The sequence below is a fragment of the Gorilla gorilla genome, chromosome 16 (genome assembly GCF_029281585.2).
Source record: "Gorilla gorilla gorilla isolate KB3781 chromosome 16, NHGRI_mGorGor1-v2.1_pri, whole genome shotgun sequence".
NCBI lineage: Eukaryota > Metazoa > Chordata > Mammalia > Primates > Hominidae > Gorilla > Gorilla gorilla.
In genome coordinates this window covers 75,314,369-75,339,979 of record NC_073240.2, presented here as the reverse complement: position 1 = coordinate 75,339,979, position 25,611 = coordinate 75,314,369, and the positions used below count along the sequence as shown (strand labels likewise).

The window sequence follows — 25,611 nt, the reverse complement described above, 5'->3', positions numbered from 1 at the left end:
CGGGTGTTGGACTCCTCTGCGCCCTTGGAGAGAGGTCCTCCACGACTTCTACGCCAATCTTTTTACGGGGTGCGGGGAGTGGAACTGAGGCCCAGAGAGGGGATAGGGCCTGCCGCCCCTGGCAGAAGACCACAAGTCTGGCTTGTCCGCAGCTGGGCTTTCCCCGTAGAGTTGCCAGGGAGAGGGTGGCGAAGGTTCCCCCAGCAGTTCCGCTCTCGCTCAGGAAAGCCAGTGAGGCGAGAAAAGGCTGCGAGGGGCGGGGGGAGGGGCGGGGTGGGGTCAGCGCTGGCTCCGCCTCCTGGCGCTTGGGTCTGCCTGCGGCCGGGCGCTGGCTCAGTCTCGGCTGATTGCCGCTGTCGCCCCCGGGGCCACGGGATGACGCCTCCTCCGCCCGGACGTGCCTCCCCCAGCGCACCGCGCGCCCGCGTCCCTGGCCCGCCGGCTCGGTCGGGGCTCCCGCTGCGGCTGCTGCTGCTGCTCTGGGCGGCCGCCACCTCCGCCCAGGGCCACCTAAGGAGCGGACCCCGCATCTTCGCCGTCTGGAAAGGTAGGCGGCGCCGCGCGGCCGGTCGGGCGCGGGATCAGACGCTGCGCGGGGCGGGTGCGGAGTGTGCTGCACCCGGAGGGAGTGCGTGCGCGCAGCTCTGCGGGTCCCGGGCTGTCCCCGCGCTGTCCCCGCGTGGAGCGTGTGGGTTTGGGTGAGTGTGTGTGAGTGTGCGCGCTGGCACACCAGATCCGGCTGTAACGCTGCGGCGAGCGAGCGGCGGGGGCCGGAGCCCCGGCTAAGTCGCACCAAGTCCCTGGCAGCCGGGAGCCGCAACGCCCGGGCGCCAGGGGAGGGGGCGGGCCCCTCTCTCGGCCCCGAGCCACTCTGGGTCCTCTGGCTCGGGGGCTTCGGCAGAGGACCTTTCCCCGCCTGGGACCCCAACCCGGGTACCCTCCTTTTGAGCTGCGGGCTCTGCTGGCGCGCGGGGCGCAGGCTGGGCCGGCGAGGGGGGCGCGGACCCCTTGCCGCCGCCGCGGCGCTTCGGCAGCGGGAACAAAGACCCCGCCGCCTGCCCCCGCCCCCGCCCCGGCCCGGAGCTCGGGCCAGGCAAGGGGGTGGGCACCCTGCAGCGAGCGGCGGGACATGGTGCGGTGCGGCGGCTTGGGGTACCAGGGCGCTGCCTCCGCAATGCCGGGACCGGCCGCTCCCCCCTTGCCCGCACGTGGCAGTTGTCACCAGAAATCGGCTCCAGCGTTGGGGGGCAGTGCCCGTTGGGTGGGGCACGGCCGTTGGGACCCCCAGGCGGTGGATCTAGGGCTGGGGTGCAGCCTTTAGGCCAGGGTAGATAATAACCTGGGGGACTGGAGTCTCCCCCAGGGCACCTCAGTTTAGACCCTGTACTATGGGACAGAAAGCCGGCTAGGCGGGGGTTTGAGGCTTTCTGCCGCGAGGAACTGATCTCCCCTCCCCTGCATTGCACACAAATGCCTCCCCGCCCCCAGTCCGATTCGGCTCTGTCCCCAAATGTGGCGTGTCTGCGGCCCCCCTGTCGTGATGGTGGGGGACTCGCAGTGGGGGCTGGGGGAACTGGTCGGGTCTGGCCCCACCGGGAGCCTTTTGATGCCTTTGGCAGTTTGCAGGGATTGCGGGAGTCTGAGCATTATCTGGGGCAGGTATTATTAGCAGAGGGGAAAAAAAACCATACACAAAACGAGTGGCCCGAACTGCCGCAGTAGCTGAGGGAATGTGACTTGCCCAAGGTCACTGAGCAGTGTGGGAGCCCAGGTGCAGGCAGGGGCTCTGATCTGGCACAGGACCAGTCCAGGTTCTGGGTTAGGGAGGGGAGAAGGATTTAGGTGGTTCAGGCACCAAGAATGAGGTGCTCTGGGGACCAGCTCGGCTACCCAGCCTGAGGTGCTCCTGGAGGAAGCCGAGCAGTGCTGCTAGAGCTCCGGCCGCCTGTGCATGGAGGAGGCCTGCACACCACTCTGCCATCCCAGCTCCAGCCCAAGCTTCCTTTGCCCTCCCAGCAGCTTTGCCTTCCCTCAGTCCCCTTGGCTGTCTTGGACATCATAGCGTGTGGGCACTCTGGAGGGGACAAATGGCCACGTCTGAGTGTTCTGGAATCTTTCCCTCCATCAAACCCCTTGCATTTTGACTCTGTTTGCCTGTCCCAAAGTCTTCCCATGACCCCCCACCCCCACCCCACTTAATGCACACCCACTTCTTAGCACTTAATGCATACATCCCATCCTGGGCACTTAGTTCCCACCCTGAGGCTATTTAAAGCTGCTTTCAGTCCTCTTACCCACTTTTCGAAGCTCCCAGCACAGCTCCATGGCCTACCCCCCCCCCCCCCCCGCCCGCAGTTCACTGCTGTAGCCACAGTGGCTGTGCCCTCTGCTTAGTTATGCACTGTTGAGCCCCGCTGGCTGGAGTCTGCCAACCGTTCACCAGTCTTGTCCAACGACCAGTCTGTGGTCTCCTTCACCAGTGCCAGGTGCCCCACTGGCCAGACAGGCCCTGCCATTCACCTGCCCCCCACCCCCAGGGCCACCAGCTGGTGATGATGTGCCCGACTGACAGCTGCCTCCTGTCTCCTGTGGGGTGACACATGGCAATCGGACAGGAATGGGCTTGGGTAGGACAAACCCAGGAATAGGGTAAGAGGGGGTCTTGCTGGAAGCCTAGAGCTCTGTCTACCAGTGGTGGGTGGGAGTATGGTGGTATCCAGGAATGACAAAATCAGGGATGGTGGTGGTTCTGGAGCCATTTCTCTATGAGGCATAGATGGGGGTTTTAGTTTTGAGTCAGGACAGCTGTGGGGACTGGAATAGGTATGGAAAGTTCTTTATTTTCTGCTGCTTGGATCCCCAAGTTCTAGAGAAAGATTAAAGCGGGGAACTCTGAGAGGGGCCCAGCCTGCACTGATCAGGGAGATTGCTGCCTCTGCAGCTTGATGAAAGTCTGGCACAGCGTAGCTCAGGCCAGGGAGAGAGATGGGCCATCATGTACCTGCTGGGTGTCCTTGAGCTCCACACTTGTCTTTGACCCTTAGAGCCTGCCAGAGCAAGAAAGGCTGTAGGGGTTGTCCCCCAAGGGCTGTCACTGACACATGGGCCAGTCAAGGATGTGCATGTGTGGTCCTGATCTTCCTGCAAGCAGGAACTGTAAGGGAGTAGATTGCAGGTGAGGGCTGGGGCTTAGCAGGAGGTTGGCATGCGTTTGTAAGCTGTGCACCCCTCTTCCATTTTATCAGTTGTTGGAGGAGCTAAAGAAGGCTTGGAACCCCAAGGTCAGACGTGAACCAGCCTGTCCATGGGGAAACAGAGCCCACATCCCCAGTCTCAACCTGCCCAGCTGGTTCTGCCCTCCCTCGCTTTTGTCCAATGAAACAACGGGATGTTATTGTTGACTTGGTGGCTGCTGGGGAGCCATTCTGGGGCTGCTCCCCAGGGCAGGAGGTTGTTGTTACCTCCTCCAGGGGATGAGGTCACATCTGGGGCTCCCCAAGCATCAGCATTTCCAGTGGAAATCCTTGCCCCCTTGGGGACTTAGATGTGTTCATCACCTTCAAGGTGAACTCCCTCCGCAGAGTCTCATGGTGGGGGGGGGGGGGGGCAATTCCCCAGAGGAGAGGGGGAGTTTCCTAAGCCAAGAGAGATGCTTGGTGAGGTCACCAGGAGCTTCCTACCAAGCTCTGTGACCCCTCTGTCCTGGACAGTGAAGATTCTGAGAGCAGGTCCGGTGGAATGGATGCTGGCACAGGTCCAAGGATGACCATGGTATAGGGGAGAGAGCTGGGAGGTCGGGAGCCTGGTTCAGGCTGTGACCTAATTTGCTCTGTGACTCTGGGCAAGTCTTTGCCTTTTACTGAACCCCAGTTTCCCCAAATGCCCAAAGAGGGTAGGGGAGGGGGCTCATCCTTTTCTGAGATTTAATGTCTTAGGATTTCTCTGTCTCTGGGATGGGAGGGGCTGGGCAGAGTCTGTGGTGGCCTGTTTAAATCTTAGATTTCGAGAAATCTGGAGGAGAAATTGAAACCTGGGAAGTCAGGGGAAACCCTTAAGTTCGCGTTCTTTCCTATCTTTTTATCTCGTGGGCCAAAGGCTGAGGATCATTTGAAGGAAATGGATCATCAGCTTGTGCCCTCAAGGGTGGACATATTCATTCAGCAAACATTTGTCAGGGCCAACCTTGTGCTGGTCTTGGGGATGAGCTTGGGGATCTGATGATGAGGAACAAGGTGATTCCATGCCCTTGTAGACTTCTCAGTGTAGATGTAGATGGGCAGATAAACCTGCAGGTACAACAGAATGTGTAACAGAGAGCAGTTATGGGCACTGAGGAGATGCCTAACCCAATTTTCCCAATCAGGGAGGGCTTCCTGGAAGAGGGAGCAAGCTGAAATGGCAGGAGGAGGAGCCAGCTGGGGGAGGGAAGGAACAGGAGGAAGCACCCCACTTAGTAGGATTTTAAACCCAAGAACTTACAGCTAGGACCACAGAGAGGAGAGAAGCCATGTGAGGGGCCCCCATGTGAAGAGGCATTGAGTCAGCCTGGGCCTGGGGGCTCCCGAAAAGTTTGAAACTTGTCCAGATGGGCATAGGTGAGGGGATACCTGTCATCCTATGACTGGCACAGCAGTGAGGAGGAAGGACGCACCCGCTGGAGAAGGGCTGTGGCAGGCAGGGAAGGCCTCTCGAGTGCTGGCAAGGCCATAGCCCCGTCACAGTTCCCTGGTAGGAGGCTGGGACTGGGTCCAGGGAGACCATGGCTTTCCCCATTGACTCCTGACCGCAGGACAGTCTCCAGGTGAGAAGGTCTGTCCCTCAGCTCTGTCTTCTCCTGCTCTTCCTCTGCAGAGATGGAAGGAGCATGGAGGTGGCGGGGTGGGGGTGGCATGGATAGGTCACTATCTGGGCTGAGGGTGGCACCCTGGGGGAAGCAGGGAAAGTTGGGCTCTGTTTTTTGAGGAGGGCCAAGCAAGGTGGGATGTGAAGCTCAGCCCAGGGGGCAGGTCTGGCAGCCCTCAGGGGGCAGTAGCTGGAGTAGATGGGCCACTAGCTGATGACCTGTCCACCCCCAGCTTCACACGGCTCTGTCACAAGAGACTGACTGCACTTCCCCTGCTTTGGTCGGCAGCTCTGGACTGAGAAGTTTCCACTTCTCTTGATTTCCTTTTTTGGCCCAGCGTGGCTGCCCCAGGAGCCTTCCTTCGTCCATGGTTGGGGGAGGAAGGGGCCCTTAACCTGTCCTGCCTTCAGAAGAGCCAGGGTTCTGTACCCTTGCAGGGAGGGCCAGCCACCAGGTGTATGGCCAGCTGTCCTGTCCTCAGGGAACCAGGCAGGCCAGAAAGAAAGCAGGGGGATGGAGGGCCACGGTGCCTTGTTGGGCCCTGCCTCCTCAGAGGACAGAGTTCCCCCTTCCCTAGCCAGCCAGGCCTTGAGGGACTGTCCCCTCTCTGCCCCGAATGGTATGGGGTGGCTCTCCAAGCCCTTTAGTCTCCCTGGCCCTGGCCTTGCCATCTCTCCAGATCTGTGCCCAGCCTCCCGGAGGACCTCTGTCCCTATGCTGCACCCCATCCGGAACACAGGGCACACAGCTGCCGCCTTCCCCAGGCCCTGCATGGTGGCCTGGCCCCACTGCCTCCTAGACTCCCACAGTTCTTCCCTCACTGCTCCCTGGCTCCGCCTCCTCTCTGCACCCCACTCACCCTCCTCCTCCTTTCTGCCCAGAAAGGAGGCTGCTGGTTCTTTCTCAGTTCCTCTGAGGAACCTTCTTGGATGACCCCAACCCACACAGCCTGACAGCGCGGGCTTAGGATGTCAGAAAAGAAATGTCAGAGATTAGCTGGGCCAGCCAAACATTCCACAGATGGGGAAACTGAGGCTCATAGGTGACAGGGACTGGCCCGAGGTCACCCAAAGAGGCAGAGCTGGGACCGGGGCTGAGTCTTCTGAGCCTGCTTCTGCCCCAGCTCTCAGCCTGTTTCCAGCTTTCTGTCTGCCATCATACTCTGTCCCAGGCTGGGGGCCCCTTCAGTGCCTTTCCTCCTCTGCTAGCTCAGTTGGGCCCAGACTCTTCCTGCCCCAGTGCTGTCTGTTCCCAGGAGCCACACCAGCCGTGAGTGTCCTCTCTTCAGGACCTTGGATTCGGACCAGCTCCATATACCTCTTCTGGTCTTTCCTCAGGTGGGCTGGGCCTCAGGTCCCAAGGACAGGTTGATCTGTGTCCCGGCTCGGGCTAATCAGGTTTTAACTGTCATGACAGCCTGGGATTATGCTGATCCTGCCATGCCTTCTGCACCCCATGCTTCCAGCCAGAGGCTTGGGCTCTGTGCCAGCACCCCTGGGTGACCCCTCATCATGGAGGGCAGCCAGCCTAGGTCTGTGTTCGGCTCCTCTGGGGGAGAGACAGGAAGAGAAGCCCTGGGTTTGCCCTTGGGGAGCCCCCACATTCCTGGAGAGGTGGGTCTTCTGCCTGTAAAGTAGGGCGGACCCCTGGGGAGGTCAGGAATGACCTGCAGGTGTAGCCTAGGACTGTGACAGGAAGTGAGAGCAGGAAAGGTCAGTGTGGGATGGTGCAATCAAGGAAGGCTTCCTGGGGGAGGAGGAGGAGCCAGGCTAGAGCTAGGGGCAGGAGCATGGGTGGGGGCAGAGTGCAGCATAGACAGCTATTCATATTGTTGTTTGTACAGAGTCTCACGTCTGTAATCCCAGCACTTTGGGAGGCCAAGGTAGGCAGATCATTTGAGGTCAGGAGTTCGAGACCAGCCTGGCCAACATGGTGAAACCCCGTCTTTACTAAAAATACAAAAAAATTAGCTGGGTGTGGTGGCACACGCCTGTAATCCCAGCTACTTGGGAGGCTGAGGCAGGAGCTCTGGCCCAGCCTGTCGAGGAAGGAAGGTCACTGTGATGACTTCTGCACCTCATTGGTGGCCCAGAAATCTGTTCTAAGATACCTGTCCCTCTGGCATGGGAGTTTGGCCTGCCCCATTCTTGCTTCTCTCCACTGTCTGAGCTGCTCCCTGGGAATGGAAGACTTGGAGCAAGAGGAAGCCTGGTCCTCACCTTCAGGGCCCCATAGGCCAGATGAAATCCCATCAGACAGCGTGATCTGAGCGAAGATGGTGGTGCCAGATGGTTTGTGGTACAAGGTCGAAGGTATGGGCAGTGAGGGCTGGAGCAGTCTGGAATACTTCCTGGATCCAAGGGATTTAGCTACATTTTCAAGGACAGGTAAGATCCATGTGCACAGAGAAAAGGAGGAAGGTCAATCCAGGGAAGGGAGAACAGGAGCAAAGTGCAGAGATGGGAATGAGCCATGGCAGAGCTGTGCAGAGATGAGGTGGGCCTTGACTGCCCTGCCCTGAGGTTTTGGGCCCTGCTTGGATGGGCAGTTAGGAGCTATGGTGGGTCCTTGAGCTGAGGAGTGGAGGTGAGTGTTTTCGCCAGGGCTGGCTGAGTGGGGACCTGGCTGGTGAGCACACTCTGCCCTTCACTGTGGTCAGCTTCAGAGCATGCAGTACTTTTTTTCTTAGAGACAGGATCTCACTGTCTCCCAGGCTGGAGTACAGTAGTGCAATCATAGCTCTCTGCAGCCTTGAACTCCTGAACACATGTGATCCTTCTGCCTTGGTCTCCCGAAGTGCTGGGATAACAGGCATGAGCCATGGCACCCGGCCCCACAGAGTACTTTATGTTCTGAGCAGAGATCTTGGGAGACTTGTCTTTCTAATCAGTCTCTCAGGACCGGGGCCCCATGCCACACCTTGAGAAGATTCCTGCCCCACTGTTGTAACTTAGGATCTTTAAGATGGAGAGCACCTCTTCCATGATTAAGAGAGAGACAGGTGGAAATAAAGATTTTGTTACTAACAGGTCTTGAGGGATACCTGGTGTACCTGAAGCCACACACAGGTGAAGGTCAGGGAGCATGTGCAGGGTGGGGGGATCCATGGGCCAGCATCTTTATGGGGTCCATGGTGTTATTAAAACAAGTTTTCCACAGGGAGTTTGTTTTGTTGTTGTTGTTGTTTTGAGATGGAGTCTTGCTCTGTCACCCAGGCTGGAGTGCAGTGGCGTGGTCTCAGCTCACTATAACCTCTGCCTCCTGGGTTCAAGCGATTCTTCTGCCTCAGCCTCCCAAGTAGCTGGGAGTACAGGCGCACACCACCATGTCTGGCTAATTTTTTTGTATTTTTGGTAGAGACGGGGTTTCACCATGTTGGCCAGGCTGGTCTCAAACTCCTGACCTCAAATGATCTGCCCACCTCAGCCTCCCAAAGCGCCGGGATTACAGGCATGACCCACTGTGCCTGGCCTCCACGGGGAGTTTTAATTGGTGGGTTTACAGCAAGCAGTCATGAGTTCCAGGAGGTCATGTTGTGACTTGAGACAAGGTCACTGGCCTATCTGCACAGTCCATGCGGGCTGTGGGACAAGGTCAGCAGGACCAATCAAGTGGGCTGTATGTAGCCATCCCACAGGGAAGCAGTCACCAGGAGATGACTGTCTACGGTAGATATCTGGATTGAGCACATGGAGGAACTGGGAGGAGGTGGGGAGCTGGAAACGGTGTCAAGGTTGACTGAGCCCTGCTTCTAGTGTGAGAAAACCCAGCTTATATTCAAAACGGATGCCAGGGCAACATCAAAGCATAGGAATTCACTACATTCACCTGGGCCTGCACACCTGTGCTCACTTGCACACACTGTCTTCAGGGTGTTACGGGCAGAGGTCAGGACTTCATTGGCCAAGTAGCCTCTAACTGGGCCTCACCCTCTGTAGGCTTTGGTCTCCTCATCTGTCTGGGAAGGGCTGACCTTGGAAGCCTCCAAGGGCTCATCTCTGGAATACGATGTTATAAGCACAGATTCTGGAGTCAGCTTGCCCGAGTATGAACCTCTGCTCCACCCCTTACTAGCTGTGTAATGCTGGGTAAGTTACTCAGCTTCTCTGTGTCTCATGGTCCTCGTCTGCAAAATGGGGATAATAAAAGAACTTACTTCATGAGAGTTCAGTGATGATTAAATGAGTTAATATATCTAAAAATCATTTGGAATAGTGCTTGGCACATAGTAAATGCGATGGAAGGGTTGGATGGTAGGGGCATCATCATCGTCGTCATCATCTTCCTCCTCCTCCTCTGGCATCTCTGGTTTCTGATGGAATGCAGCCCTGGCAGCCCAGCCCCTGCCAGTTCTCCCTAATGGGCTTTGCTGGCTGGCTGCCCTTGCTCAGTCTCCCCTGCTGGTTCAGGCTAAGGCTAAGACTGGGGAACCTTCTGTTTCTCAACAGTCTTCCACCTGCCTCCCTCCCTCCACGTGGGGTGGTGTAGCCATTCTCCGCCCTCTCCCTGACCCCTGCCCTGGCTGTGGGCCCAAGGGCAGGCCCTGCACCGCTACCCTTTGTCTGCTTTGAAGGAGCCACCAGCGACTTCGGCCCCACTCTGGGGCTTTTGGAACCTGCTGGGCTGGAGAACAGCTGGAAGGTAGATGGGACATGATGTTTGTCCTGGGCTTCCGGCCTTCCCTGGGCGTGGGCTCAGGGCATCTTACCCACTCCAGCTGGGCCTCAGTGCCAGCCTTCCTTCCCTGAGTCCCTGAATCCTGCTCAGCACAGCCCCTCACCAAGGGGCTTGCTTTCCACACTGTCCCTTCTCCCTAGGACTTTGCCCCAGACAGTCTCCCCAATAGCCAAACCTTCTTCTGGTCCTTTGAGCACAGTGGTGCCATGGGGAGAGCATCCAGACCTTGGTGGCTTGGAAGGGCATTAGTTTTCCTGTTTGTAAAACGGCAATACAGGTTGTCCTGCCTTCTTTGCAGGGTGGCTGGAGGTTTGGTGGGCTGGTCAGTGGAAGCAGATGAGAATGTCAGTTTCTTCTGCTGCCTCCACTTCCAGAAAACTGTCTGACTTCTCTGGCATTCAGAGAGTCACACTTTCCCAAAAAGACCCATGGACTTAACCCTGATTGTTTTGTGATTTGTTTCAAGAATCCTGGTGGGTCATAAAACCCAGGCCTAAACAAGTACCAGCACCCACCCCGACTCGCACCCAGCTAATCCACAGGGAGGAAAATGAATCCAGGAAGGCCCAGCCCCAATCACCGTCACAGCCAGCCAGCTGTCCAGCCACCAAAGAGATAATGAGGCTTCTTGGAGCCAGGGCTGAGCCACACATGAGATATACTCCCCTCCCACCCACAGCTGACCTTGGTGGGTGGGAGGATGCTCCCCTTTGGCCCAGCACACAGCTCGCTCTTCTCATAGCTCATAAAGAAGTTAGACTTCTCAGTCTTCCATGAGCTGAGTGCTGTCTCGAGGCCCCACCACCTGCCCCAGCACACAGGCTCTGCCCCTGCCAGGCGACTAGCTAATCTAGAACCTAACCCTGCCTGAGAGTTGCCAGGACCCACCTGCAACCATGACCTATCCTTAGCACCAAGCCGGTGCCACCCTGGAAACCAGGCTTCTCACACCCTCTTCCTGGCCATATCAGGAGAGACAGAAACATTTGTTCCTGTATTCCCACCCCTAGCGGAAGGGTTTCCTCTACCACTCTGACATGCACGGCACCTACACTTCCACCATTAGTCACTCCTTTGGATTTAAGGCTTTGATCACTAAAGGCCCCTGGGAGATCAGGGCCTCACCTGGAAGGTGGGTGGGCGGGTGATTCCCTTTAGTTATCAGGTTAGTGACTCGGCACCTAGTGAGCAGGAGAGGGAAGGGTAGAGTAGGGATGATTCAGGGAAGTAGGGAGAGGCTGAATATACAGTTTTTGCAAATCAGAGGCTCTCCAGGAAGCCCAGGATGTGATCCTGGAGAGAAGCAGCTGGGTAATGGGTACTGGAAACTTGGAGCTTCCCTCGCTCTGTGTCCTTGGGCCGGTGGTACAGCCTCTCTGGCCTCTGTGTCCTTCAGTTCAATGACTGTTTAGATCCTCTCCCTTCCACCTTGACATGTGGATGTGGGATTCCAAAGGGTGGAGAGGCTGCAGGCTAATTCCTGGGCATCACGTGGGCCTTCCCTCTACTCTCTTTTCCAGGCACGTAGTTGGGTGAGGGTGTGAGGTAGGCCTAGCAGTGCAGGGGTAGGGGCACAACTGTGGGAGGACGCTCCTGCCAGATGTGCTGGCTCTCCAACCTGAGGTCGGCCTGCTTTCTGCTCTTTGGCCCGGGGCCTCTCTGACTGCCTGACTTAGGCATTCTCTGTGGGGGTGCCCACATTCTTGCCATTTTCAGAGCCTGACTGTCTGCCCACTTTCAAAAGGCTCCTTGAGGTTACATTCAAGGCCCACTGGGTCAGTGGGTCAGGTTGCAAGGCTGGCTTTGCCAGACCAGCGCATGGGACCCAGCCCCTTCATGGACAACAACACCTCCCACTCTGCCCTCCTCTGGAGCTGCACTCCTCTTTCGCAAACAACAAGAGTATGGGGACAGCGGGCCAGACGGTGACAGCACCAGAGTGAATGAGAAGAGGAAACGTGCTCCACCAGGCAGGCCTGAGTTAGGAAATGCATGCCAGAGGCCCAGACTTGCCACAGTCGGTCAGCTGCTGGGGTGGTGATCGAGGGTAGGGTCCCTAAGGAGTCAAGCCCCATTCTTTCCAATGGGATCAGAGCCCTGTGAGCACCCGGCCCTGCGGCTGTGTCTGGTGGGGGTTATCTCCTACAACCCAGCCATCCTTGCAGCCCTCCTATCTGGCCGGAGCTGGGCCTTGCTGGCCCTGCCACCATGAGAAATGGTACTTAGGGGAACTATGGAGTCCGGCTGGGTACGGGGCAGCCTGAATGTGCTTTCTTGGTCCAGCATGAGTGAGGATTGGCTCGAAATCACATGGGGCGGAAGGTGGGTTGTCTTGTTCCTGGCCTGCCTCTGGGCTATGCCCTCCCCATGTGTCCCTAGCCCCCTCCCCTACCTGAGCCCCTGGTTATTCTGGGAGCTTTTAGCTACCACTTAGTCAGCCACTAATGCGTCAGGCTGGGGAGTGAGGGGGGAGACACGGTGCCAGACGGTGCTCCTTTTAGACAAGCAGGATGGGAAGCAGGGGGAGCCAGGAGGTGGGGGACGCCAGAGGATGGGGAGGCATTTTCCACTCCTGGCCCTGCTCGTAGGTTCAGGCAGCAGGGGAGAGTGGTGGGCAGTGGGTCAGTGTGTCCTTGGACAGGCTGCATCTTCCCTCCCCCATCACACGTGGGCCTCAGCTCACCTTCCCGATTCTTCTCATTAGGACTCTGCCAGGCTGCAGCGCATGGCCTCTGTCCTCCATACAGCCACCTTCGCCACCTTTGCTCAGGTTGCGTCCTCTGCCTGGCTTTCCCTCCCGGCCTGTTCAGGGCCCATCCAGCTTTTATCTACCTCACCTCACCGTTTGGGTTCATAAAGCATCACAAAGAAAATGTTCAGGAATATGATACATACTCCCTTGGCCTGGCCTTTTTAGGGGTAGCCCCTGGCCTTGCTCAGCCCCTGCCTGGGCAGAGACTCGAGGCCTGGCCCTGATGGCTTGGTGCTGCCTTCACTTCCAGGCAGCCCTCCTGCCCCTGAGCCCCCAGCCCCCGCTCCTGCCAACCTGAACAAAGCTTCCTTTCATGTATTCATCGAGCTGCTGCTGCTCGACACTTCCCGGGCACAATCAGGCCTTTTGAGGGCCTCAGGCGGTGCGGGAGCCCAGGCTGGGGCTGGGGTGGAGAATGGGCCAAGGCCTTGTCCTGGGGCTGAGCTGGTGTCATTCCCTCTAGCCCATATGCATCACCAAGAACAGAGCTGGGAGGGCCAGGAACCTGGGGGTCATGGGAGGCTGTGGTCCTGGGCTCCTGTTCGTTTTCCTGCAAAACGGGATGAACAGTCCCTGCTTCCTCCACCCTAGCCATTGTGGCTAGGGTTTGAAGGGAACTGGGGTCAGGCTTGCAGATCCACATGGGATTGTCCGGGCCCTAGTGCTGCAGCTCCTACCCAGGGGCCAGCAGCCCTCACCCTCCCTTCATGTCTTCAGCAGATACTTTGTGGGCAGCCCTGGGGTCCATGCTAAGACAGTTTTGCCGGAGAGCTGTGGAAGCTTTCTGTGGTGTGGCTGTCTGACCCCTCAGATGTATTCCCAGGGTAGGGCCAGGCCTCCCCCTCAGACCTTGCTCTCCGGGACCCGGTCATGTCTCTGCCATCAGGCTCGACTCCCCAGGGCAGGACTGCTTTCCTCTTCTCTTCAACAGCCCTGCAATTCCTAGACCAGGGTGCCCCCCCAGAGTTCTCTCTGGTGCCTCTTTTCCCTTGAGTAGTTGTACATTGGCCTTGCTGGCCCCCTCGGAGACCTGGGCCTGTGGCCTTGGTGCAGGAGTGGGGCTAAGGTGACTGATGGAGGTGGCTAGCACAGTCTGATGGCTAGGACTTTTCTGCTTTGACTCCCAGGGACTATGGATCTCAGGTCCTAGCCCAGCATCTGTAGATGCAGACACGCACCTTTTCCTGGCTGCCAGCCTGGCTATCGGTGGATGGGAGGGGAGCAGGAGGGGAGTTGGGGCTGCAGACTGTCTGGATCCCTGGCTGGGCCATAGAGGATGGTGGCTGCAGCTTGGGCTGCGGGTGGAAGGGGAGTTACGGGAGCTGAGTCAGGAAGACTGTGTCTGTGACCCCAGCACTCTAATTTTATCCCAGGAAGGGAGGGGGAGCAGGGCAGCACCCAAGACCTGCCAGCTCTCCCTCCCTCCCACCGAAGTGCCAGTACCTCTCAGCCCTTGCTCTGCACATCTGGGGCCTACAGGGAGGGAGGCTTGAGGGCCAGGGAGGGCTGATATCCCCGGAGCTGTTCAGTTGGGCTGTTTGTGATGTGCACCAGGAGAGCCACACCACCCAAGGACAGTGAGCTCAGCACTTCTCTCTGTAGCCTGCCATGCTCCTGAGAACTGATACTCCAGCCTGGGACAAGCTAATGTGTCCTGCCTGCTGGTGTGACCTTGGCATGTCTCCCAGGGTACCTCAGCATTCTTCTCTGCACAGTGCGCCAGGCCACAGAAGAGGTGAAGAATGCTCACTTCCGGGGGTGACCTGGCCATGAAGGGATGTTTCTTAAAGAATGAAGGTGTGGTGGCACAGTGTGTGGTCCAGCTGCTCCTTGCCCCTGTTAAATGCAGAATCAATAGGGATGGCTCCAATGGGAATAAGAGGGATCGGGGGGCAGAGTTGAGGAAATGGTAGTTCTTTTTGGTCAGAGCTGGAGCTTGGGTGTCACAGCCAAGCTGGCTGCCCCAGAGTTTCCTGCAGCTGAAAAAACAGTGGTCAGACCCAGTTCCTGGGTGAGGCCCAGGCTGGTCAGAGGTGGGAAGATGCTGGGTGTGGCTGATTGCTGGGGGCACAACCACAGGCCATCCCATCCCATCCCTATAATTTACTCCTGCAACCAGGACAACCTCAACAGTGTCACTGGAGATGAGACACCTCCCCAGAGGCAGTGGCTGCAGTCAGTTTCTTTTTTGGGGAAAATTTTCCTGGTCAGCCCTTCTGCTGAAAGTCCCAGGCTGTGCTCTGTGAAGGTCCCCCTGTCCCAGAGTTGCTGGGGAGGAAGAGCCGATCTTCACCCCCCAGAGAGCTAGCATCCTCATGGGTGAAACCAGGCCAGAGTGGGCCATGGAGCAGAGTCCAGCTTGGTAGGCAGGAGTGCAGGCTCTGGTTCAGGGTCTGCTACTGACCTGCTTCCGTGTGCCCTTGGGCTGCCCCTCCCTTGGCCTGTTTTCCCATCTGTGAAATGGGAGGGAGTAGATGTTGAGATTCCTTTCCTCCTCTAGTCTAGTGCTCACTAAGGGGCTGGGGATGGGCCAGGAGAGGTTGGAGAGGGATTCCTGAAGGAGGAGAAGGGGTTCTGAGCATTGTGATTCCTGGGAACCTGGACTCCAAGGGGGGTGCTTGAAGGCCCTGCTGCCTGCTGAAAGGCCCGGGGTCGGGGGGCGCTGCTTGCTTTGGCTTAGGGCAGCAGAGAGCCTCCCAGAGCATGGCCAAGGAGCCCTGGTCCTCCTGCCTTAGCCCAGCCCTCAAAAGTGTGTGCCAGAGGAGGGGGTCTGTTCCCCCAAGAGGTCCCTAAATCCTTCCCCACTCTGAGATCACACATACTGTGAAGGAAGGAGAGGCTGCCACACTAGAGGAGGGGCCGTGCTGTGGGTGAGGACAGCTGGTTGCTGGAGCCCACCGGAGGATCTCTTACTTCTCCTGTCCTCGACTCTCTGAGTCTGGGTACCACCCCAGCCCAGAGCTTGTCTGACGCCCTGCCAGGACGCTGAGCACCAAGCACTGGTTCCAGTGTGCCATGTGGAGGGGACCCAGAGTCTTCTCTCTCGGGACCTGGCTTCAATGTTTCTACTAATTGTCTCCTCCTCAGGCCATGTAGGGCAGGACCGGGTGGACTTTGGCCAGACTGAGCCGCACACGGTGCTTTTCCACGAGCCAGGCAGCTCCTCTGTGTGGGTGGGAGGACGTGGCAAGGTCTACCTCTTTGACTTCCCCGAGGGCAAGAACGCATCTGTGCGCACGGTGAGCCTCTCTCTTCCCCCAGCACCCCCCCACCCTCTTATCTCCCCTCTGGCCCTGCCAAGGGTCCTCAGGGAATCCGAGGGAGCTGGCTTCTCTTCCTAAACTGCCCCCACCTCCGTATCCTATAAATGGCTCCTGGGGGAGGCTCCCTAAAGGTAGTCCAGATTGGAGTGGGGAGCTGAGGCGGTGTGGAGAAAAACAGGAGCTAATGGGCCTGGCCAGCTGGGCAGCGCTGCTGCGGAAAGCCCAGGCTGGAAGCTGGGCCTCAGAGCCCATGGCTGGTCTTCTGAACCCTCTGGGCCTCAGCTCTGGATATGAGACCCTGTTTGACCTCAGGTAGATCACTCACCCTTTCAGAGCCCCAGTTGCTCATCTGTCAGATGAGAATAATGGTTGCTTCCTTTGGGGCTTATCCTGAGGCTGTGTGGAAAGCATTTCAGGGGTATCTCACCCCTGGCAGAGTGAACTAATGCTTCTCCCCTTCCCCCAGGTGAATATCGGCTCCACAAAGGGGTCCTGTCTGGATAAGCGGGTGAGTGGGGGAGGGAGTATGGAGGGGTCTGAGCCACTTGGTAAAGGGAGAAGAGACCCTGAGGGTCTAAGGAAGGAAGCATGGCCCTGCCCCACGAGTCCCAGACTGATGGGGAGACGTGGTCCTCTGTGCTTAGGGGATGGCATCAGCTGCACACACTCTGGGCTGTCCTGGGAGGCTGTCACCTATGCTAAGCCCTTCTGACACCTTCTTCCCTGATCCTGGGGGTCCTAGTGCTAGGCCTGCCAGGGCCTTCCAGCAACCAATTTCTCTCCTCCCTTCTCTCTTTTCCGGGCAGGACTGCGAGAACTACATCACTCTCCTGGAGAGGCGGAGTGAGGGGCTGCTGGCCTGTGGCACCAACGCCCGGCACCCCAGCTGCTGGAACCTGGTGAGAAGGCTGCTCCCCATGTGCCTGATCAGCTCACCTTCTACTGCGTGGGCTTCTGCCCCTCATGGTGGGAAGGAGATGACGAGACTCCAATGCTGGCCTTGCCCTGGGAGGATGGGGCCCCTGGCCGAGAAACTGGCTGTCATGGGAGGCAGTGGCTGTGGGATTATGTGGCCATCCGACCCTCTGGATCTCCCACAGGTGAATGGCACTGTGGTGCCACTTGGCGAGATGAGAGGCTATGCCCCCTTCAGCCCAGACGAGAACTCCCTGGTTCTGTTTGAAGGTAGGGCAGTGCTGGAGCAGGCACCCCAGGGGGATGCTTCTGAACTGGGCTGGGAGAGGAGTGGTCAGCTCTTTGTCCAGTGTCCGGAGGAGGGACTTCCAGGAGCTGCCTGCTCTTACTCATTTTTCCCTCCCACTGACCCCAGGGGACGAGGTGTATTCCACCATCCGGAAGCAGGAATACAATGGGAAGATCCCTCGGTTCCGCCGCATCCGGGGCGAGAGTGAGCTGTACACCAGTGATACTGTCATGAAGAGTGAGTCAGGCTCCAGCTGGGCTGAGGGTGGGCAAGGGGGTGTGAGCACTTAAGGTGGCAGATGGGATCCTGATGTTTCTGGGAGGGCTCCCTGAGGGCCGCTGGGGCCACGCAGGAAAGCAGGACCTTGGTATAGGCCTGAGAAGTTAGGGTTGGCTGGGAGCAGAGGAACAGACAAGGTATAGCAGTGGGATGGGCCCAGCCCTCTTCAGGAACACAAACAGAGGGAGCCCCAGACCCAGTGCAGGGTCCCCAGGAGCCAAAGTTTATCCTCTGCTGAGTTCACGTGGAGGCAGCCCCCAACTCCCTCCTCATCAGGGCTCTGCCAATTGAGCAGAAGTGACATAGGGGCCCCCAGGGACCTTCCCCCAGTCCCCAGGCATGAAGTCATTGCTCCTGGGCCGATGACATCTTTGTAGGAAGAGGGCAAAACAGGTGTGGGGTGGAGGTGCAGGGTCTAGGGCCCCTCAGGGAGTTGGACCTGATGTTCTGAGTCCTATTCCAGATCTGATTTGCCATGGTTTGTGCAGACCTGAAGGAGGGAGAGTGTGCAGGGTTGGGATGTCTCCCGGGCAAGCTTCCCAGCCTTACGCCCACTCGCCTCTGTCCCTGGCAGACCCACAGTTCATCAAAGCCACCATCGTGCACCAAGACCAGGCTTACGATGACAAGATCTACTACTTCTTCCGAGAAGACAATCCTGACAAGAATCCTGAGGCTCCTCTCAATGTGTCCCGTGTGGCCCAGTTGTGCAGGGTGAGCAGGGGCGTGAGGGCTGCTGGCTACGTGTCTGTGCATGAATAGGCCTGAGTGAGGGTGAGTTCTGTGTGTCCGTGTGCATGTAGAAGTTGTGTGGATGTATGAGTGGGTCTGTGTCAGGGACTGTGGGAGCAGCTGTGTGTGCATGGAGCATCATGTGTCTGTGTGTGGGTAAAGGTGGCTGAGCTCCTATGCACGTATGATGGCGTGTGAGCGTGTGTGAGTATGATGGGGTGTGTGTGTGTGTGTTTTGCCTGTGTGAATGTGCTGTGCCACGTGTGTGGGTGTGTGAGTCAGTAAATGTGTGTCTGAGTCCGTCTGCTCTGTGGGGACCTGGCACTCTCACCTGCCCTGACCCTGGGCACCGCTGGCCCTGGGCTCTGGATCAGCCAGGCCTGCTTGCTGGAGTCTCATCTGGAGACCTGCCCTGAGTCCTGGGGCACCCCCGGCAGGTCCTGGCCCCTCAGAGCCTGCCTTCCTCCTCTGGGCCCAGGTGTTGGTATTGCTGGCAGTGGTTTCCTGGGGTGTGTGGGGAAGCCCGGGCAGGTGCTGAGGGGCCTCTTCTCCCCTCTACCCTTCCAGGGGGACCAGGGTGGGGAAAGTTCACTGTCAGTCTCCAAGTGGAACACTTTTCTGAAAGCCATGCTGGTATGCAGTGACGCTGCCACCAACAAGAACTTCAACAGGCTGCAAGACGTCTTCCTGCTCCCTGACCCCAGCGGCCAGTGGAGGGACACCAGGGTCTATGGTGTTTTCTCCAACCCCTGGTGAGTGGCCCTTGTGCTGGGGCCGGAGCTGGCATTGGTTCAGTGTCCAGTAGGGACAGGAGGCCTTGGGCCCTGCTGAGGGCCTGCCTGGTGTGGCACGAGCAGGGGCTGCAGGCTCAAGAGGCTGGGCTGTTGCTGGGTGTGCGGTGTGGGGACAGCCAGTGCGATGTGTGTACTGTTGTGTGAGTGAGTCTGCACTCATGGGTATGTGTGCATGCCCTATATGCACACTCATGACTGCACTTGTGCCTGTGTGTCCCACCACCTGCGTGTGCCGAGAGTGGACACTGGGCCCAGGAGGAAGCTGCTGAAGCATCTCTCGGGGAGCTGGGTGCTATTACACCTGCTCAGGCACTGCCTGAGCCCGATAATTCACACTTCTTAATCACTCTCACTGATTGAAAACATGGCAGGCAAAAGTGTTGGGTGTGTGTGGGGAGAGTTAGGGATAGAGTGGAGGAAGCCAAGACCCTGCTCTGTGGCTCCTGGGTGGGTGGGGTCCCCCAGGCTGGGAAGGGGTTGGGGGTCTGGCCTCCTGGGGCATCAGCACCCCACAGCCTGTGCCCAGGGAGGGCTAGAGAACTGCTCAGCCTATGTTGGGGTTCCTCCTGCCTTGGGGTTGGGTAGAGCAGATGGCCCAGACTCAGTGATTCTGTAACGGGATACAAGTTTGTGGTTTTAGATTGCAGCACAAAGAAATTAGGCTGAACTCCTCTCCTTCCTCCTCTCCATCCCTCCCCATTTTCAGTGGTGGTTGGCAACTCAGTGCCAGGCACAAAGCTGGCCTGGGTGAGTGGAGGTGGATGGGTGGGTTCTGGGCCCCCCATTGAGCTGGTCTCCATGTCACTGCAGGAACTACTCAGCCGTCTGTGTGTATTCCCTCGGTGACATTGACAAGGTCTTCCGCACCTCCTCACTCAAGGACTACCACTCAAGCCTTCCCAACCCGCGGCCTGGCAAGGTGAGCGTGACACCAGCCGTGGCCCAGGCCCAGCCCTCCTTCTGCCTCACCTCCCACCACCCCACTGACCTGGGCCTGCTCTCCTTGCCCAGTGCCTCCCAGACCAGCAGCCGATACCCACAGAGACCTTCCAGGTGGCTGACCGTCACCCAGAGGTGGCGCAGAGGGTGGAGCCCATGGGGCCTCTGAAGACGCCATTGTTCCACTCTAAATACCACTACCAGAAAGTGGCCGTCCACCGCATGCAAGCCAGCCACGGGGAGACCTTTCATGTGCTTTACCTAACTACAGGTGAGAGGCTACCCCGGGACCCTCAGTTTGCTTTGTAAAAATGGGCATGAAAGGTGTAAGGAATAATGTAGTTAACATCTGGTTGGATCTTTACATGTGGAAGGAATAATTGAGTGACTAGAGTTGTCGGGGGTTAATGTGTGTGGGTGTGGAAGAGTCAGGCAGGGAGAGCTTCCTGGAGGAGGTAGGGGCAAGAGGGAAAGGGGGATGGGAGAAAAGCAAGCACTGGGATTTGGAGGCGGAAATCTGGAGAGTCTGAGCAAAGCCAGGTGCACCTTTGGTCCAGATGTCTGACTCAGGGAAGAAGATGGTAGGAAGAGACGTGGCAAATGAGGAGGAGGGGCCTGAACCACAGGGATACTGGCCTCTGCCAGGCAGAATGAGGGAGTCAGGCCCTGCGCCTGTCTTTGGGATTGTGCAGGTGAGAGGAAACATTTGAGGAGCTGATGGGGCACAAATTAGGCATGAGGAAGGAGTTCCAGGGGGCAGAACCTTTGCCATCTCACAGAGGACAGGGGCAGCTTCTCCTCTTCCCTGGAGTAGGCCCTGCTGGGGAAAGCTGGGTGGAATGCTGTGGGAGATGCTCCTGCTTTCTGGAAAGCCACAGGACACGGAGGAGCCAGTCCTGAGTTGGGTTTGTCGCAGCTTCCTATGCCAGCTGCCTTCCTTGAGACTGGAAAGGGCCTCTAGCACCCCTGGGGCCATTCAATTCAGGCCCAGGCGCCCAACCTCAGTTGTTCACATTCCCCATGTGATCTCCTGTTGCTGCTTCACCTTGGAACTATCTCGGCTTTGGTGACCTTGTAGGAAACTGGAACCCCAGCACCATTGTTTGGCTCCTGGAAGCCTTGGGGAGAGGAATTTCCCACAGGGCAGGGCCTGGGTCCTGATTCCCTGCCTCTTTACTCCCTATTCATCCCGGCTACACCCTTGGGCCCCCGTCCTTGCTTGGCTCCAGTAGTGGCTGGCACAGCTGTTGTGGTCAGCCAGGGATGGCAGGGCACTGGGGAGCAGAAGAGGAGAGGTCACATAGTGCAGAACTGGGAGCAGGAGCTAGGACAAGGAAGGCTGGACTTGGGCCATGGATTCCCTTCCTGCAGACTTGGGAGGTGAGCACACTTGAGTGATTAGAGAAGGTGTCTTCATTCTAAGGGCAGTGGAGGAGGCACCATTTTGGAGCCTGCATCATTCATATTGGGGCTAGATTGAAAAATAGAGCTTTCTAAGTCCTCTGCAGAGAATGGGAGGCTCTCACAACTGGGAGAAGTATTGGCTCTTTTCCTGAGAATTTTGCCAAGGGGATGCTGTTACTGGGGCTGGTTTGGAAGGAGGTATAGGGCAGTATGTCTGTGAAGGCAGTGGCTGGGGTGGGGGCTTATCAGGCCCAAGGAGCATCTGGCCACATCTCAGAGTCCACAGATGAGGATCACGGATGTGTAGAGGAAACATCCTAGGCAGGCGATCATCTGACTGCTTTTTTGGGGCAGGTGATGCCCTGGGAAATTGGGAGGGAGGGAGAGAGGGAGGTAGGCTATTCTAGAAACTGGGACAGCAGGTGAGGTAGGATTGGGAGGACCAGGGGTCAGGGTGCCCATTGGTCCCTAATTGTGAACGGAGAGAGCATTGGTCTAGGAGGCAGGCAGCTCGGTTATAAGACCTTGGTAACTCTTGATTTAGAATCCAAGATCCTTTTTAGATCTAAGATTTTATAAAATTAAGATATCCCCTAAGATCAAATGCAACGTGGAGTCCTGAATTGGATCCTAGAACAGAAGAAGGACATTTGTGGAAAAACTAGTGAAATCCAAATAAAGTCTGTAGTTTTGTTAATAGTAATGCACCAATGTCAGTTGCCTAGTTGTGACAAATATACCGTGGTTATGTAAGATGGTAACATTAGGGGGAACTGGAGAAGGGTAGATTGGAGCTCTCTGTACTATCTTTGCAACTTTTCTGGGAATCTAAAATTACTCCAAAATAAAAAAATGTATTTAAAGTAAATATATTCCCTAAGAGTCCAGGAGGCAGGGGAGTTGTAGAAGCAGCTGAGTGGTTGGGCTCTGACAGATTTGGGTTCCAACTTGGTCTCTGCTGCTCACCAGCTGTGTGACCTTGAGCAAGTAGCTTAGCCATTCTGAGCCTGATTTCCTTATCTGTGGAGTGAGGAAGATGACAGCCACCTCGCAGGGCTGTGGAGGGTTAAACGAGGTGATGCATGGACTGCAGCCGCGCTGACCTTGCTGGTGTGGGGCTCCTGCTTCTGTTCTTCCCGTGCAGCCTTGGGAATGTTGGAGGCCGTATCCAGGGACCCCTGGGCCTCCTGGGATGGCCTCTCTGGATCAGCCTTGGAAGGTTCCAGGCTGCCCTTAGGCTCCCACATTCTTCCCCAGTCACGCTCTCCTTGCCCTGCCCACACCAATCCTGTGACCCTCGCCTGAGTTGTGACTTCCCACCCCTCCCCGGCCTAGAGGGAAGCTGCCTGGCCCCTCAGTGGGACTCCCGCCCACTGACCTTCTGTCCACCATACACAGACAGGGGCACTATCCACAAGGTGGTGGAACCGGGGGAGCAGGAGCACAGCTTCGTTTTCAACATCATGGAGATCCAGCCCTTCCGCCGCGCGGCTGCCATCCAGACCATGTCGCTGGATGCTGAGCGGGTGAGCCTTCCCCCACTGCGTCCCATGGGCTATGCAGTGACTGCAGCTGAGGACAGGGCTCCTTTGCATGTGATTTGTGTGTTCTTTTAAGAGCTTCTAGGCCTTAGAGCCTGGACATTTAGGACTGAGTGTGGGGTGGGGCCTGGGCCTGACCCAGTCCTGCTGTCCTTCCAGAGGAAGCTGTATGTGAGCTCCCAGTGGGAGGTGAGCCAGGTGCCCCTGGACCTGTGTGAGGTCTATAGTGGGGGCTGCCACGGTTGCCTCATGTCCCGAGACCCCTACTGCGGCTGGGACCAGGGCCACTGCGTCTCCATCTACAGCTCCGAACGGTACGTTGGCCGGGATCACTCATCCCTGGGAGAAGGTGGGCATGGGAGAGGGGGAGGTGTTGTCGGGCTGGAGGAGGTGGCGGTACTGGGCCTTTCTGGTGGGACCCTCCTCTCTGCTGGAACTGCACTGGGGTAAGGACAGGAGGGCCAGGTCTGCAGCCTTGTATCTGCTGATCCTCTTTCGTCCTTCCCACTCCAGGTCAGTGCTGCAATCCATTAATCCAGCCGAGCCACACAAGGAGTGTCCCAACCCCAAACCAGGTACCTGATCTGGCCCTGCTGGCGGCTGTGGCCCAATGAGTGGGGTACTGCCCTGCCCTGATTGTCCTGGTCTGAGGGAGACACGGCCTTGTCCTGTGGGCCCCAGGCACATGGGGCAGGATACAGTCCTGCAGAGGGAGCCCTCTTGGTGGGATGAGCGAGATGGGAGAAAAAAGGAGGACGCTGAGGGCTGGGTTCCCCCACGTTCATTCAGAAGCCTTGTCCTGGGATCCCAGTCCGTGGGGAGGACACATCCTCCCCTGGGAGCTCTTTGTCCCTCCTCACGGCTGCTTCCCCACTCCCTCCCCAGACAAGGCCCCACTGCAGAAGGTTTCCCTGGCCCCAAACTCTCGCTACTACCTGAGCTGCCCCATGGAATCCCGCCACGCCACCTACTCATGGCGCCACAAGGAGAACGTGGAGCAGAGCTGCGAACCTGGTCACCAGAGCCCCAACTGCATCCTGTTCATCGAGAACCTCACGGCGCAGCAGTACGGCCACTACTTCTGCGAGGCCCAGGAGGGCTCCTACTTCCGCGAGGCTCAGCACTGGCAGCTGCTGCCTGAGGACGGCATCATGGCCGAGCACCTGCTGGGTCATGCCTGTGCCCTGGCTGCCTCCCTCTGGCTGGGGGTGCTGCCCACACTCATTCTTGGCTTGCTGGTCCACTAGGGCCTCCCGAGGCTGGGCATGCCTCAGGCTTCTGCAGCCCAGGGCACTAGAACGTCTCACACTCAGAGCCGGCTGGCCCGGGAGCTCCTTGCCTGCCACTTCTTCCAGGGGACAGAATAACCCAGTGGAGGATGCCAGGCCTGGAGACGTCCAGCCGCAGGCGGCTGCTGGGCCCCAGGTGGCGCACGGATGGTGAGGGGCTGAGAATGAGGGCACCGACTGTGAAGCTGGGGCATCGATGACCCAAGACTTTATCTTCTGGAAAATATTTTTCAGACTCCTCAAACTTGACTAAATGCAGCGATGCTCCCAGCCCAAGAGCCCATGGGTCGGGGAGTGGGTTTGGATAGGAGAGCTGGGACCCCATCTCTGGACCCTGGGGCTGAGGCCTGAGTCCTTCTGGACTCTTGGTACCCGCATTGCCTCCTCCCTCTCTCATGGCTGGATGGCTGGTGTTCCTGAAGACCCAGGGCTACCCTCTGTCCAGCCCTGTCCTCTGCAGCTCCCTCTCTGGTCCTGGGTCCCACAGGACAGCTGCCTTGCATGTTTATTGAAGGATGTTTGCTTTCCGGACGGAAGGACGGAAAAAGCTCTATTTTTATGTTAGGCTTATTTCATGTATAGCTACTTCCGACTGCATCTGTATGAAAATACCAAAACTACATGCGGGGGGGTGGGTGGGAAAGGGAGGGGCTGGGAAGGGATGGGTTGGGGAGGGGGGTGATCCCAGTCTGAGGCTCCCGGGGATGAGATAAGAGTCTGGAGACGGGCATGGGTTCTTGGAGAGTGGCATGAGCTGGCTCTGCCCTGGGAGCCCGGTCTGAGGGGGATGTTGTTGGAGCCCCCAGTGTTGGGGGTGGTTATGGGAGGGGGTGGGGTGAGGGAAACGGGAGAATGAAGGAGAAAACTGAGCCCTAGTTTCACCGTGTTCATTTAGAAGGACGAGCCGGGTCCTCAGGGGGAGGTTCCAGGACTCTGCCCTTGGCGTTGAGGGTTGGGGGGCGGGGGGCCTCCTCCCTTCCTCTCAGCCCCCTTCCCCAGGGGCTGTGCTTCCATGCTCCTAGCCTCCCACCTTTGCTCAGGACATGTTATAACTTAGGCTAAACTGTGAAAATTCCGGTGGGGATGGCCTGGGCCGAGCTCTCCAGGCAGGCGGCCCTGCCCCCAGCCCTGTCCATCCATTTCAGGGGGGAGCTGGGCCCTTCTCCGGCTGTGTCTGGCCACCCAGGGCAGTGGCTGGGGCCAGTGGCCTTCCAGCTTTGGCCCCTGCACCTCTTCTCAATGCACTTTAATAATGTAACATATTACTAATAAACAAGCTATTTATTTACCTGCGCCTGTTCCTTGCCTGCAAAGCTGTCCTGGTCAGGGGGTGTTGGTGGGGGCTCCTGTTTATTACTCGCCACCCCCTGGCTGCGTGAGCATTACATGCATTCTTTCATGTCCTGGTTAGGGCCCAGGAGCCGGCTCAGCAGGGCTGTAGCTAGTGAGAGGCAGGAATGGGGACCTGAACCCACGACTCCTCAGCAGCGTGCTGCTTGCTCAAGCCTTGACCCCAGAGCCCCAATAGAATGTGCACCCCTTTTCCCCATTCCCAGCCTTCACCTCCCACCACTTCTCCCTGGAAGGCCTGACCTGGGTCATGCTAGAAACAGCCTCAGGACTCCCTGCCTTCAAGGGGCAGTTCTGGAGGGCAAGCTGATCAAATGCGGCCCTGTGGGATGCTGTGGCCTTGAGTGTGTGTGCAGGAGGCTGGTGCTGGCTGAAGAGATGAGGGAATGGGATTTACTCCAGGCAGGGTAGGGGTCTGGGTGAGGGTTGGAGAGTAGGGAGGGACCTGTGGGGAGGGTTTATGAGTGATGAGGTAGGATTTGAGTTGTAGAAACTCAGGACTCCCTCCAAGATCAAGTAAATAGGTTTTAGAACACATAAGTTT

General features: G+C 57.8%; 1 protein-coding gene across 3 annotated transcripts; it reads left to right on the top strand.

Moving 5' to 3' along the window:
* The first annotated feature begins 287 nt into the window (after positions 1–287).
* SEMA7A (semaphorin 7A (JohnMiltonHagen blood group)) lies at positions 288–25,005 on the top strand. 3 transcript variants are annotated; one of them, XM_004056509.5, is made up of 14 exons: positions 288–547; positions 15,360–15,511; positions 16,002–16,043; positions 16,342–16,434; positions 16,636–16,720; positions 16,866–16,976; positions 17,593–17,732; positions 18,318–18,502; positions 19,355–19,463; positions 19,556–19,754; positions 22,286–22,413; positions 22,588–22,742; positions 22,942–23,003; positions 23,314–25,005. In XM_004056509.5, the coding sequence occupies exons 1-14, from the start codon at positions 376–378 to the stop codon at positions 23,673–23,675; spliced, it is 1,995 nt and encodes a 664-aa protein (XP_004056557.4). In that variant the 5' UTR covers positions 288–375; the 3' UTR covers positions 23,676–25,005. The 3 variants fall into 3 exon arrangements, with proteins under 3 accessions (XP_004056557.4, XP_063554770.1, XP_055219728.2); XM_055363753.2 differs by lacking the exon at positions 288–547 and adding an exon at positions 583–698; XM_063698700.1 differs by lacking the exon at positions 16,002–16,043 and having other exon boundaries at positions 326–547.
* The last annotated feature ends 606 nt before the right edge of the window (positions 25,006–25,611 follow it).

Bases quoted from the DNA above. Each gene is read 5' to 3' on its own strand.
- SEMA7A (XM_004056509.5), top strand. From the start codon at position 376: ATGACGCCTCCTCCGCCCGGACGTGCCTCCCCCAGCGCACCGCGCGCC. The intron at 15,512-16,001 runs GTGAGCCTCTCT...CCCTTCCCCCAG, and splicing joins AGAACGCATCTGTGCGCACG to GTGAATATCGGCTCCACAAA. The intron at 22,743-22,941 runs GTACGTTGGCCG...TTCCCACTCCAG, and splicing joins TCCATCTACAGCTCCGAACG to GTCAGTGCTGCAATCCATTA.